The 13,809-nt window shown below is 54.9% G+C and overlaps 1 protein-coding gene across 5 annotated transcripts in view; it reads right to left on the bottom strand.

Annotated features, from left to right (window-relative positions):
* MGLL (monoglyceride lipase) overlaps positions 1 to 13,809 on the bottom strand; it is a 113,428-nt gene continuing 99,619 nt past the window's right edge. For all 5 annotated transcript variants that reach the window (XM_034658878.1, XM_034658879.1, XM_034658877.1 and 2 more), the window contains 2 exons: positions 5,766 to 5,981; positions 1 to 2,933 (listed from right to left, as the gene is read on the bottom strand). In XM_034658878.1, the coding sequence (XP_034514769.1) occupies positions 2,808 to 2,933; positions 5,766 to 5,981 (342 nt within the window). In that variant the 3' untranslated portion in view covers positions 1 to 2,807. The remainder of the gene's footprint in view (positions 2,934 to 5,765; positions 5,982 to 13,809) is intronic.

Below are 13,809 nucleotides of genomic sequence, written 5' to 3'. Positions count from 1 at the left end.
TGCAGAAAACATCCGGTTTATTAGGATTAGCTGTGGCATACATGGTTCCTTTGATAGTTCCTAACTGATCACAAGTCCCCAGTAAGGGTACACACAGAGGGATGCGGCTGGGCTGCAGAGACAGTAACTGGCAAACTGCTTAGATCACGGGGACCCGAGCGGGTTTATGTTAGTGATTGGTGAAAGAGAAGGTAGCATGGGACCTTGCCGCGGGTGCAGAGCAGGGCAGGCGGGTTTGCCTGGTGTTCTTTGGTGCTCTCAAGGCGCGCCCCAGTGCCCCCCAGAAGCTGGGAGGGAGGACTGGTGACCCCCCATCCCTGCAAGGGTGCAACCCCCCTCTGATTCCCGCTGCAGGACGGCATCTTTTCCTAGAAAGACTGTCAGGCATGGATCCCGTGGTTTCTGTAGGACCAGGGTGACCGCCGAATTCCAGAGGAAGGCGGGGCATCATGTCAGTGCTTGGGCCTAGGATCCTGATAGGAGCATATCTCCAGGGTCCTTCCTTTCACCTTCTTGAGGCTGGGCCATGTATGACCTCGCTTCCCTTCCAAACTCAGCTCCTTGTCGTGGTGAAGGCAGGACTCTGAAGCCCCCACTGCCAGCAGGGAGCCGTCAACACCAAGAATGAACCCAGTTCGAGACTGGCACAGCTCCCCCAGGACAGGCGGGCCCTGCCACACCTGCGCCCATTCAGAGCTGGGTGGCAACGTCCTGTCCCCTCCTGTATTAGGAGACAGTCCTGCTTCCAAATAATTCTTCTTTCTTTTTAATATAGGTAATTTTTTTAACCTTTAAATATGTAAATGTGACTGAATTTGTCTCTGTCAGAGCTTTCATATAAAAAAATCCATGCAACCAAAGGATTCCTGGTCAAACCATGTGCCTGATACTTAATTTGGGAAATGGCCGAGCCGGCTCGTGCTCTGGGAGGCGGGGGGCGGCGACTTTGTGTGACCCGCACTCTCACAGCTCTGGGTGAGAATTCCAGATCTGGGTTCAGGGGTGTCTCAAGGTGTGGGGGGGTTTACGGGGGGAGTTCCTGCTCTTCCTCAGCTGGGGAGCAGAAGCATTCACACAGTGGCCCAGTTTGAACAGGCGGGGGCTGACCTTCTCTCTCAGCACATTGTTTACATTTTTCTCCTCCAAAGAGAAGCCAGAGAAGTGAGACGGGGCAATGAAAGGCTCTCTCTGTGGGGCTGTTGGCCCTGCGCCCCCCCCCACTCCCACCCGAGGGGCAGGAGAGCACAAACCTCTACCCCCAGGCCAGCATGACTTTCCGTTGTGGCCCAGGGCCTGCCTTGGCTACACCACGGTGTGCTCAGGGCCCCTGGAAGGAGAGCAGGGGGGAACCCCCTCTCTGGGGACCCGGAGCAAGCCCCAGAAGAACAGGGTGTGGGTGAAGGAAGTTGGGGGAGCCCCAACTCCCAGCCTCCAAAGTCAGAGAGCCTGGCAGGGGAGCGGCCGCCCTGTCCAGGGCCTTGAGGACCCTGGACTGCACCCTGCAGCCAAGCAGGTGCCCCCTTGCAGTTCCACCCCCTCTCAAGGTCATATGTGCCCTAAGGAGCCCCATGAGGTAACAACAGTCCCATTTGAAAGTGAAAGTCCTCCCGCCGTGGGCGGGGATCCCCATTTATTGCTGGCACTAAGTGAGGGCCCAGGGCGGGCAGGTTGGGGTTGGCACCTGAGAAAGGCAGGTCAGGCGCTGCTGGGCCCTCTGCTGGGAAAGGTGGGCCCATCCTGCTGTGGCCTCTGGGGCCTGCAGCCCTGGGCAGGGCCACCGAGTCGGGACTCTCTTCTTCCGCCACCAGAGGTAGCTGTGACACCAGCACCGAGGCTCCCAGGGCGGCTGTGGGCCCAGGCGGGCCAGGAGCAGGGATGGGCCCGTCCCCGCCCACTGCTGGCACTCGGGCCCTGCTTCCCTGGGCGGCACCAGAGCGCCTTGACCTAGGGCCCTGCGGCCAGCCTGTCCCCGTCCTGTGCCGGGGCATCAGGCTCCAATGCCTTCAAGCCCCCCTTGGTCCCTCCCACCCACCCATATAATCTCTGCTTTAGAATATACATTATATATTAGATCCTTCATCTTCAATACAATCAGCCTCTCATAGCGTCGGGTACAATTAGTCACGCAAGGAAAGGCAGCCTCTGCATATAGAAAGCGCTCGGTGGGCAGCCTCAGGCTCCCCGGCAGCAAGGAGGGATTTCCTGCCCAGCTCTCTTCCTGGACCAAGCCTCACCCTGTCCCCAAGCCCAGCTCCAGACTGACGAGGAGCTGACACGGGTCATGTGTGGCTCCTCCTGCCAAGGAGGTCCCGGGCATTTTCTGGGCCTTGAAGGGCACGGGAGTCTGCCCTGGGGGAGCTGACCCCTGCCACCTCGTCCCACGGCCAGAGAAAGGCCACAGGGTGGGGCCAGGTGGGGAGGGTTGCAGGGTGGGGGCTGGAGGGGAGGGCAGGAGGGGAGATTCCTCCAATTATTGCAGTCAGGTGTCTGAGGAACACCAGGAATCCCTGGGAACCTTGGTGGGGGTTGGGGGAGGGGCAGGGCAGAGGCTTTGCTCGGTTTTAAGGACATTGGAGCACATTCCCTCCGGGAAACTACCTGTGACCCTTCTCTGTTTTTGCACAAGTGTCTACCCCTTAAGGTAGACCCAGTAACAGACAGCCTGGTCTCTGACAAAATTGCGCTAGGGACTCCTCCAATTTGTGATTTCCTCCCCCCTCCCCCTGGCAAGCCACACGTGAGAAGCCAGCTTCTGCCCGTCCTCCGCCCACTTGCCCGATCGTGGGCCGGCCACGCAGCCGGTGCGCTCAGGGTGGGGACCCTGTTCCTGCCGCCCCTGTCCTTTGGGAGACCCACATGTTTATTTCACGGAAGACCGAGTTGGTTACTTCAGGAAGCTCTTTGTGGAGAACGTGGTAGGCACCTTCGTAAATCTGCAATTGGGAAAGACAGGAGTCAGGGCCACAGGAGGGGACAGGAGCAGGCAGGGGCCTCGGGCAGCACCGCACGGCCAGGGCTTACCCATGGCCCTGCTGACCTCTGCAGGCTGGTGTGGCCCACAGGCATGGCCATGGCCCTCCTTCTCCCTCCCTGGAGTAACCTCGCCCGGTCTCCTGGCTTGAAAACCATCCACGTGCTGGTGACTCAGGAATTTCTCTCTCCAGCCAGGCCTCTCTCTGAACTCTAGATGTGTGTATCTGACTGCGTATTTGCCATTTCCAGTGAGACCGCTAATAGGCACCTCCCAATTTCCTTTTTTAAATACTGTGGTAAAAACATAGCATAAAATTTGCCATCTTGGTCATTTTTAAGTGCACAGTTCAGTAAAGTATATTCACGTGGTTGTGCAATGATCTCTAGAACTTTTTCATCTTGCAACACTGAAACTCTGGCCCCATTCAATTCCCTCCTCATTCCCCAGCCCTGGGCAACCGGCATTCTACTTTCTATTTCTGTGGTTCTTCTGACTGGATGTTTCACGCGAGTGGAGTCACGCAGTACTTCTTCTTTTGCAATTGGCTTATTTTACTGCGCATAATGTCTGCAAGGTTCATCCATGTCGTGACATGAGTCAGAATTTCATTCCTTTTCAAGGCCGAATACTATTCCATTGTTGGTCTAGACCGCATTTGATTTACCCACTCTTCCATCGATGGACAACTTGGGCTGCTTCCACCTCTTGGCTGCTGTGCACAACGCCTTTGTGAACATGGGTGTGCGAGTATCTTTAAGAGACCCTGCTTTCCTTTCTTTTTCTGAATTTCTTTTCTTCCTTCCTCCCTTTCTCCCTTTCTCTCTCTTTCCTTTCTTTTCTTTCTTTCTTTCTTTCTTTCTTTCTTTCTTTCTTTCTTTCTTTTTTTCAGAGAAAGAAAGAAAGTGTGGTGGGGAGGTGCAGAGGGAGAGGGAGAATCTCAAGCAGGCTCTATGCTGAGCGCAGGGCTGGATCTCACAACCCTGAGATCATGACCTGAGCTGAAATCAAGAGTCAGATGCTTAACTGACTGAGCCACCCAGACGCCCCGGTCTTTTTCTGAATTTCTAATGGGACTCTCTAATAGGTAGCTCAAAACGGAATTCTCGATATTGCCCAGATCTCTCTCCCAGTGTTACCCATCTCAGAACACATGCCCCGCCTCCTTACTGTGCAAGCCCACCGCCCGGGGCACGCCCTGGTCCCTGTCTCACTGTCCCTCCTGGCAGGTCTCCGCCCTCCAGTCTTGTCTGCACACAGCGGCTGTGAGGACACCTGGAACTGAAATCAGCACACGCCGCTCTCCAGCTCCAGACGCTCCAACGGCCCCTCGTGGAACTGAAAAAAACGTCCAGACTCTCCAAGGACACAAGCCGCCATTCCCTTGCTCGGCTCACAGCGCCCCCTGTTGGCTGCCTGCGCACACCGCGATCTCACCAACCTGGGGTCTTGCGCTCCTTCCCCCTTGGTCTGGAATGTTCTGCCGTTCTCCCTGTGCACCCCATCTGGAGTAAGAGCTTCGCCACTCCCTCTGGTCACCCAGCCCACCCCTGACACCGACCTCCTACATCGTCATCCTGGTCAGATTTCTGCTGGGACGCAGGCCTCATGGGACAGTCGGACTTGGCCTGTCTGTTCCCTAGGCCTGGCACAGAGTAGGTGCCCAATGAGTAGCTGAATTAATGATTAACAGAGTGGTCTTCCTGGCACCAGGGCCAGGGCAGGCAGCGGGAGGCTCCCACCCCGGCCGCAAGGTCGGCCTGCCTTTTCACGCCCTCTGGCACTAACACCAGCCAGCTTTCCTTTCTCTTTTCTCCCTTCTCTTCACCCACGAACCTGCATCTGCTGGCTGGTGTGGGGCAGGCTCCGCGCTTCCTAATGGTGCGAGGGGGGCACTTGATGCTCGGCAGAGATGTGAGTGAGCATCTTTGTCAGCGAGGTGCGGAGAGGGCTGGGGAGGCTCGAGCAGAAGACCTGAGTTCGAATCCCGACTCCACTGCTCAGTAGGTGTGGGATCTGTGTGACTTGCCTGCTGTCCTTATAACCCAGCAGGAAACAGCCCTGGACACAAGGCCCGTGCACATGGTTGCTCAGGCTGTGGCGGCACGGTCAAGGACATGTGCACTCAGGAATGCACCTTGGGGCTGTGTCGGCCCAGCCAGCCACAGAGAGCCACCTGCAGGAGCAGCTGTCCCTTGACGGTGCACAGCAGGTGCTCTCCAGCTGAGGCTCTTCCCAGTCCCATCAGGCAAACGAAATGGGCACATCTCAACCCCACAACGACATCTGCTATCGTGGAAGGCGCTCCGAGGCAGTCCCTTGTGGTTTGTTGCATCTGACATGGCACGCGGCTAAGCCACAGGTGCTGTCCCCTCTGCGGGACGTGCTCTTGAAGAGTCCCTCGCAGACCAGATCCCACCAGGGCCCCTGCACCTTTGTGCTCAGAGCCTGGGCGGTGGCAGCCGGGCTGGAGCTGTTGCTGCTGGTGCATAAGGCCAACACGTAGGGAGGCCAGGCGAACACAGGCTCTTGGCCGTTGGTCACGACAGAGCTGAAGACATTCCCTCAGGAGGCCTCTTTTGCTCAGTGCCCGGCTGTGGGTGCCCTTCCTGACCTGACACCTTCTCAGTGTTCTCTCCTTCCTTTCAAGCTTGGTCATGAAAACAGTCAGCTAGCGGCTCATGCCCTCCCTTAGAGTGAACAGATATCTGGGATTCCTGGTGCTTATTCCCCAGGGGGGCCTCACGGGGTGCCACCTTCCCCTGCCTTGGGGGAGTGGGGGACAGCTGCTCACCTTGAGTGTCTTGTCCTGGCTCTTGGCAGACTCCATGAGCAGGTAGGCCCCTTTGCTGTCACAAAGGCGGTCGGCAGAGCCCTGGAGCAGCAGGAAGGGCAAGGTCAGCTTGGGGAGGGCCCGCTCCACCCGCGTCACCGCGTTGAGCAGCTGGTTGCCGAAGCACACCTTCAGACCTGCGTGGCAGATGAGTGGGTCCGAGTTATAAAGGTCCACCTGCAGGAAGAAGAGAGAGAGCGAGCCATCAATTTGTGGCTGGGGGTGGGGGGCTCCTGGTTCAGAGGCGCAGACCTATTCCCTGGTAGTCTTCCTTCCGCTCAGGCCCGAACAGCTGACTCCATTCGGGTGAGCTCGGTCTGGGCTGAGGGTGCCGAGAGTCTGCAGCGTGGCCGGCCCTTCCAGAACCCGGACCTGCACCACTTCGGTGCCTCTTCTTCCAGGCTCTGCTGCATTCCACATTCATGCATATGCCCACAGACAGTTCTAAAGCCAGCATTTATCATTAAACGATGCAAGCAGCATCATATTGCTTGCTTTGATGCTTTCACTCAGGAATAGCTCTGAAGATGTTTTGGTGTTAGCTTGCGTGGATTTTGTTTTCTTCCTTGACTTAGCGGCTGCCTGGTTGGAGCGGGTGAGGAGCCCACATGAACTGCTGAAGGCCCAGGGCTGGTGGGAGGGGTCCTGCAGGCACACGCCAGGGCACTCGGCACGGCTCACGGCAGGTCTGGGCTGCAGCGGTTGTCTGCCACCCTGACAAGGAGCCTGTTGCCACCCTCAGCCACGTCTGCCCCTTCGTGGGATGTGCCTGGAGGCGGGTCCTCCCTCCTCACCATCAGCCCACTGGACCTGACCCTGACACTGTCCCTGTTCATGGCTCATAGGTCCACAGCCTCTGGTGGGGCTGCCCTGGCACCCTGTCCTGCTCTCTCCAGCCCAGATTAGTTTCTGCCTTGACTCTTCCTGCCTTTGAGGGGTTAGTGAGCTGCCTGCTCACTATGGCCTGAGCTGGGGCATCTGTCAGAATCTGGGCAACAAGTTTCTAGAACTCTCTGAGGCCATATGGACTAGTGTGAGAACACAGTGCCCCTTCACTCACTTTCCTCATCCTGGCCAATGGGTTCTTAGCTAGTTGGAGAAGTGCCCTGTGGTGTTAGGACTGGGTGAGGGAGCAGAGAAGCCATGGGGACAAGGCATACAGGAAGAGCTGTCTTGTGAGGCCGCCAGAGTATCCACTGTGTTCTGATTCTGATTCTCAGAACGTGGGGGCTCCATCCCCCCTTCTTCACTACCCTCTACAGGGCCTGGGCCAGAATGCCGGATCTGTGCCAAGAGGGGACAGGCTGTTCTGCATCACCCCTGCCATCCCCAGATTCCTACCATGCTGGGGACTGAGCACGGCAAACCAGACCATTTGTGAAAAGCCACATGAGAGGGATTAGCCACTTCCTGCAGCCGCGCTGGCATGACTTCTGCAGGGCCTGGCCATCCGTCTGGGGGCTGAGAGGGTGAGACTGGGGGGGGCAGTGCAGGGGCAGCGCGTGGCCGCAGCAGGACATCATTCGGGGTGCGTAAGGAAACCTGCTTGGGGAAAGGGCTAGAGGGTCCAAGAGAGAGCCCTGGGCTGAAAGCCTGTCATAACCCAACGCTAACAGGAACAGTGGCAACCGCAGCAGCCATGACCCGACACATCCTTTGTGCTCAGCATGGGGCCAGGGTGTCACATGCAGGATCTCATTTGGTAAAAAGAAAGAAGGATAGCTAACATTTTTTCTGAGCTCTCCCACAAGTTTGGCACTAAGCGCGCACCCTGTTTAACGTTCACAACCTTCATAAGCACGCTGTATGAGGGGGAATGTCTCTCGCGATCCCTGTTTTGCAGAGGAAGAACCTGCCATTAGTTTCCCAAGTCTTGCTCTCCCCTGTAGAATCCTGGATGCTTGGTTTGGAACGCTGACTCAGAATAAAGGACTACATTTCCCAGCCTCCCTTGCAGTCGTGTGATCATGTAACCAAATCCCAGCCAAAAGGAAGTGAGCAGCAGTGCTGAGCGCACCCTCTGGTCAAGGCTTGTCCTCCTGTTGCTCCTTTCCCGCCTCCCACCAGCGAGGGCGGAACACGAGTGGAGTAGGGAGAGAAGTGAGACCACACAGACGAGGGCTGCACCCTGGAAACAGCGAGCAAAAAGATGGGGGCCGTTGGTCCTGAGCAGTCCCTGTGCAGAGAAATAAGCCTCTCTGCTGTTAAACTCCCATTGTTGTGGTCTGGTCCTGGCAGACTGTGAGCCCGGGCTAACCACCCCGTCTGAAGCTGCAGGGCCCTGCTTGCCAGGAATGTGTGCTAATGAGAGCACAGGGCCGGAGCCCATTAGGTCCTGCCTGAAGCCGCCCGACAATTTGCCCTGCTGACCCAGACCTTCCCGGGCATGTGAGGGCCCTGGAAGAGTCCACTCCTCGGTGTAATTGCTCTGACAGTCCAAGTAGCTTCCTGCCATGTCTTCCTGCTTCTTTTTTCCATGTCTTGATCACGTAGGCCCTGTTTACACAATGGTCTATTATGGGCCCGGGGAAGGAACTAGCAGATGTGTTGGGGAAAGGGCAGGCCCTGGTGTGAACCTGGGTGGAAGGCAAGGAGCAGAGGGAAACTGGGACCAGGAGGGAAAGGAGGGCCATACCATGCAGGGAAAACTGAAGCTCAGAGGGACCAACCCTCCCTCCCTCTCTCCCCCTGACAAGTAACCATTCTGGCCCAATCGTGGCAGACTTTGTTTTTTGAGAGCTTAAGATCTAAATCTGCCCAAAGTCCTCCTTTTGGGGTAGGAATGTGTCCTGTCACCCCCAGGAAGGAGATGGACAGGGCTCTCCCTTCCAGACCAGGTCCAAGCCCTGAGCACTGGTCAGCAGAACTAACCCATCCAAAACCAGAGACCGAAGAGTCAGTCCCAACCGATGACTTACTGTATGATTCCATTTCCATGACATTCTTGAAATGACAAAATGAAAGAACAGGTTAGTGGTTGTCAGGGCTCAGGAGGGATGAGATGGAAGGGAAGTGGATGTGGCCATAAAGGGCAACATGAGGGATGCCGTGGTCATGGGGGTGTTCTGGGGCTTGACTGTATCAATGTCAGTATCCTGACTGTGATACTGTCCTATGGATTTGCAAGATGTCACCACCACGGGAGAACTGGGTAAGGGTACCTGGGATCCCTCTGTATTATTTTTTTTACAAGTACGTATGAATCATAATTATCTCCAAATAAAAAGTCTAATTAAAAACACATACCAGGATGCCTGGGTGGCTCAGTCGGTTAAGCGCCTGCCTTTGGCTCAGGTCATGATCCTGGAGTCTTGGGATCGAGTCCCGCATCAGGCTCCCTGCTTAGTGGGGAGTCTGCTTCTCCCTCTGATCGTCCCCCCTCTTGTACTCTCTCTCACTTCCTCTCTCTCAAATAAATAGATAAATAAAATCTTAAATAAATTGATTAATTAAAACACATACCAAAGAGCCAGTCTTTGGTACTATCTCTCGCACCCAGCTCCCTCCATTTTTGGACCACAGCTAGTCCCCACAGCTGAGAACAGTGTCTGCTGGGGACATAGCAGCCAGAGGCTGATCTGAGTCCAAGCGACTGAATTCTTGCTCCAGATGAATGACTTCTGGGGTACCTCCACTGGCTGAGGCTTGAAGTCTTTTTTCTTGGGGTGTCACTGAACAATATAAGGAAGACCAGAGGAGTGAGGACCATCCAGCCCTGACACCTCCTGGCTGTGTGATCTGGTCAAGGCTCTTCTCTCCTAGACTGGGTTTGCCAATCTGTGAAATGGGGTGATAGCGGCAGTGCCTCAGGAGATTCAGTGAAATGATAAAGCCCCAGTGCCAAGCCCAGGGTCTGGCCCACAGTGGTGGTGATGATGTGTGGGTTACATCTGAGTCTGACACTGGGAAGCAAGGGGAGGAGAACCACTCTTTGCTGGAAGCAGAGCGGGGTCTGCCTTAGAGAGCCCAACTCACACGGCCTCGGGGAAGGCCCTTCTCCTTCCTGGGCCTCAGTTTCCTCCTAGAGGGGACCTCAAAGATTCTCCTTGGGTTATAAGTGTCATAAGCTGTGAGTATTTTCCCGGCCTCCCATGTGTGTTTAGCAATCCGCTGGTACCGCACTGTTTTCTGAGGCTCTGAGAGCCGTCGGCAAGGTTGGACTTGACAGCCAGGGATGTGCCAACTGGGACTTCTGATTTCTGCACATGGTCTCTCTGTGGGAAGAAAGCTTTGCCCTAAAGCACAGTAAATATAGCTGCAATCCACAGCTGGGAGTTTTCTTAAACTTTCAGTTGAACAAAATCTAGGCCCCAGCCTTACAGTCAACTCTCTTGACCTATTTTTAGAAAATCAGTTCTGTGATGAAAAGCAAAATTCATTTTTGATTAGAATTATATTAAAAATAACTCACGTACTGAGCCTTTAACCCTGTCCCAGGTGCTATATTAAGTGCTTTACTTGTATTTGCTCATTGAAACTTCTCAGGAACCCTATGCAGAGACTAGTGTTATTACCACTGTTCAATGCGCAAAGAGCCCGCAGCTCAGGGGGGCTAGGTGACTCATTCAAAGTCACACAGCAAGTAAGGGGCAGAGCCAGGGTAAGAACGTAGGCCGTTGGGCTCCATATTAGCCTTCTTAACCACTCCCCGGGCTGTGCTCCCTGTCCGGAGAAGAGAAAGGAAAGGTGGGTCTTGTGCACTCGGATGGCCGGGAGCTGTGGAGGTGGCCCTCCCCAGAAAAGGAAGGGGGGGTCCCTCGTGAGGACCAGAAACGAGGTGAGCTGGTGGGTCCCAGAGGTTGCCTTCCTTCACAGGCTGCCGAAGGGGATGGGGGACACCCTCGGGGCCCAGACCCACATGACACGGTCCCCCACTTCACAGAGAAATGTAGTCCCGCAGCCCTAATCTCCTGCAATTTCCCCCCAGGTACCTACCGATGTGTCTACGGCTGGGGCTTTTGGACCCTCCTTCCCTTGAATCCCTCCCTGTTCCTCTGGAAGCCTCATGACTCCACCTGTGCTGTAGACCCCATCCATCCTGGGATCCCCACCTCCTTCCTCCATTGTTTAGATCTCTGTTAATCCATTTGTTTTCTTCACAGGAAAAATCAGATCACCTTCTCTGGCCTGCCAGAGAAAGAGGGCACAGCAACTCTATCCAAGTGATCTCTGGGAAACCCTAGGGAGGCCTAAAATGGCCTGGCAGGTCTTTGCAGAGGTGATCCGTTCATGTTCCACCTTTGTCTTGAATGGCGGGAGAGGCGATTTGTAGCGGAGAAAACCCTGTCCTGTGTGCACTGGCTTCCATCTCCCACCTCCAGTGCTTCTCCGGCCCGAGGCTCTTCATCTCACTGATGTCTACTCCACTTTCAGGCCTCCAGGCAGACTTCTCCCTTCAGGGAGGCCTTCCTCCCCATGCGCTCAGGTTCACGGGCTCCCACCAGCCCTGCAAGTGCCCGCATCTGTGGTCAGGTGTTGGTGAGCCTTGCTCCGCACTCAAGCGTGGGCTCCGGGGGCAGACGCTGGGCCGAAGAATGAATGAGTGAGCTGACCTTCCTCCACCCGCCCGAGAAGCAGCCCTGGGCAGCATTCGGGAACCCCCGCAGCAGGCTCGCTGGCCCACAGCTGGCAGAGGGGCTGTTCACAGCTGGGATGACACCAGGAGGCTTAGAGGGAAAGGTCCCTCTTTACTTCATCTCACAAAGAACAGTTGGGCATGAGAGAGGAACCCTCCACGAAAGGTCAGCTCTCTGGAGCTGCTTGCAGTTGCTCTCCCCCTGTGGCTCGTGGGGCTGTGTTCTCACGAATGCCAGTCTTATGGAATATTCTAAACGCAAATAAGAATGTACCATTGAAATTGGCCTGAGCACGGAACATAATGAACGTGGAACACAGCCTTGCCTGGGGCCGGCAGCGCATGCTCCCGGGTCCATGTGTCCTCTCCTGGTGGGTGGGTCTTGGCAATCCCCCCCACTGCCCCCCCAGCTGGCTTGCAGCACCCAGAGAACCCCACTTCCTGCCAGCTTTAGGGCCAAGGCCAAACTCTGCCATAGCTTTCGAGGCCACAAGCAATGGGCTCCAGCCACTGCTCTGCAGCCTCCCTCAATACCCCCAACTGCCCCCCAAGTCTCTGAGCCTCACCCGTCTTCTCGGCCTGGCTGCCTGTAGAGTTTCTCCTCTCTTTCCTCATTCAGCTCAACTGCCCTTTCCTCCAGGAAGCCTCCCTCCCCTGGGGCACCATGAGCCACACTGCTCCTGTCCTTCCTTCCCGTGCCCATCTTCTGACGTACAGACTGGGACTCCCCCTGACATTCCCAGTTTCCAGAATCCCCCTTCCCATGTCCTTCTTGCTGTCTTCTGGGGAAGCCCTGTTCCCTCTCGGGGGCCAGTTCAAGTGTTTCCTACCACTGACCCATGCCCAGACGCCATTGGGGAAACGGGTGCTTCTGTGCCCAAGGCTCCTGTATCTTTAACGACAGATATGATAATGACAGCTGCCATCCCTGTGGCATGTACACTGCACCAGGCTGCAGTCTGGCCCCCACCGAGGGGACTGAGGATCAGTGGGTTTCCAAGGTCATGCCGGGGCACAAAGAAAGAGACAGAGTCAGGGGCTGGCTCTGGACTTAGGCCTTGTTGCTGCAAAGCTTGGGCTCTCCCTACCGAGCCCACCGCCTACCTCTTTGTCCTCTACCAGGACCACTGGTGTCCCTTTCTGTCCCCGTGACCGTGACCCTGGAAGACAGGGAGGCTTATCGGGTATTCCCAGCCTCTGGCTCAGGGCCTGGCCCAAAGCAAGAATTCCATGAAAGTTTGTTGACTTGACGCGCCGCCTGTAGGATGACAGAGGGGAGATAGGGGTCTTGCCTAACTTGGCACAGTCTCTCCAATTCGGTCGACTGAAGGCGAGCCCTGTTCACCAGGAGGCCCAAGGCTATGACTACCAGAGTAGGTGCCCAACCTTGGTGCTTGAAATTCTTGAGCTAGACAAGAACCATCAGAAATAAAACTGCAGTTCCATTCTGGATATAAAAAGGATTAATTGGGATTAGCCTACATGTATGAGTTACCACTTAATCAAGAGCATGTGAATTACTGAACATTCTTTCCCAAGAATTACTTTTCCTATTAAAGCTTGAACTCTTGGACATCTGGTCAATGATTTCTTGAATATGATGTCACAAGCATAGGCAGCATAAGAAAAAGGTAGGTAAATTAGACAACACCAAAATGAAAACCTTCTGTGCATCAAAGAACACTACCAACATAGTAGGAAGGCAAGCCACAGACTGGGAGAAAATACTTGCAAATCATATACTGATAAGAGGTTAATATCTAAAATATATAAAGCGCCCTACAACTCGACAACAACAAAACACAGAAAGCCTGATTAAAAAATGGAAAAGGCCTCGAATAGACAGTTCTCCAGGGAAGATACACAAATGGCTGATGAACACATGAAAAGATGCCCAACATCATTAGTCATTAGGGAAACGCATATCGCTTTGGGACATAAACTCAAAGTATCGAAAGCAGGGTCTTGAAGAGATATTTGCTCGCCCATGTTCACAGCAGTGTTATTCCCAGTAGTCAAGATATGGAAGCAACCTAGGTGTCCGTCGATGGGCGAATGGACACACAAAGTATGGTCTATGTGTACGATGGAATATTGTCCTGCCTCATAAAGGCAATTCTGACACACACTACGTGGAGCAGCCTCGAGGACACGGTGCCAAGTGAAATGAGCCAGTCACAAAAGGACACATGCTATATGAGCACATTCGTATGAGGGCCCTAGAATAGTCCCATTCGTAGTGACAGAAAGTAGGATGGTGGCCGCCAGGGGCTGGAGAGGACGGGGAGCAGAGTTACTATTTACTCAGGACAGAGTTTCCGTTTAGGAAGATGGGAAAGTTCTGGAGACGGTAGTGGAGATGGCTGAACAACACTGTGCGTGTACTTCATGTCGCTGAACTATGCATTTAAAAATGGTTAAGACGCTAAA

This window comes from Ailuropoda melanoleuca, chromosome 4 (genome assembly GCF_002007445.2).
Source record: "Ailuropoda melanoleuca isolate Jingjing chromosome 4, ASM200744v2, whole genome shotgun sequence".
Taxonomy (NCBI): domain Eukaryota; kingdom Metazoa; phylum Chordata; class Mammalia; order Carnivora; family Ursidae; genus Ailuropoda; species Ailuropoda melanoleuca.
The sequence above is the reverse complement of the archived record's forward strand: the minus strand, read 5'-3'. Positions and strand labels throughout refer to the sequence as shown.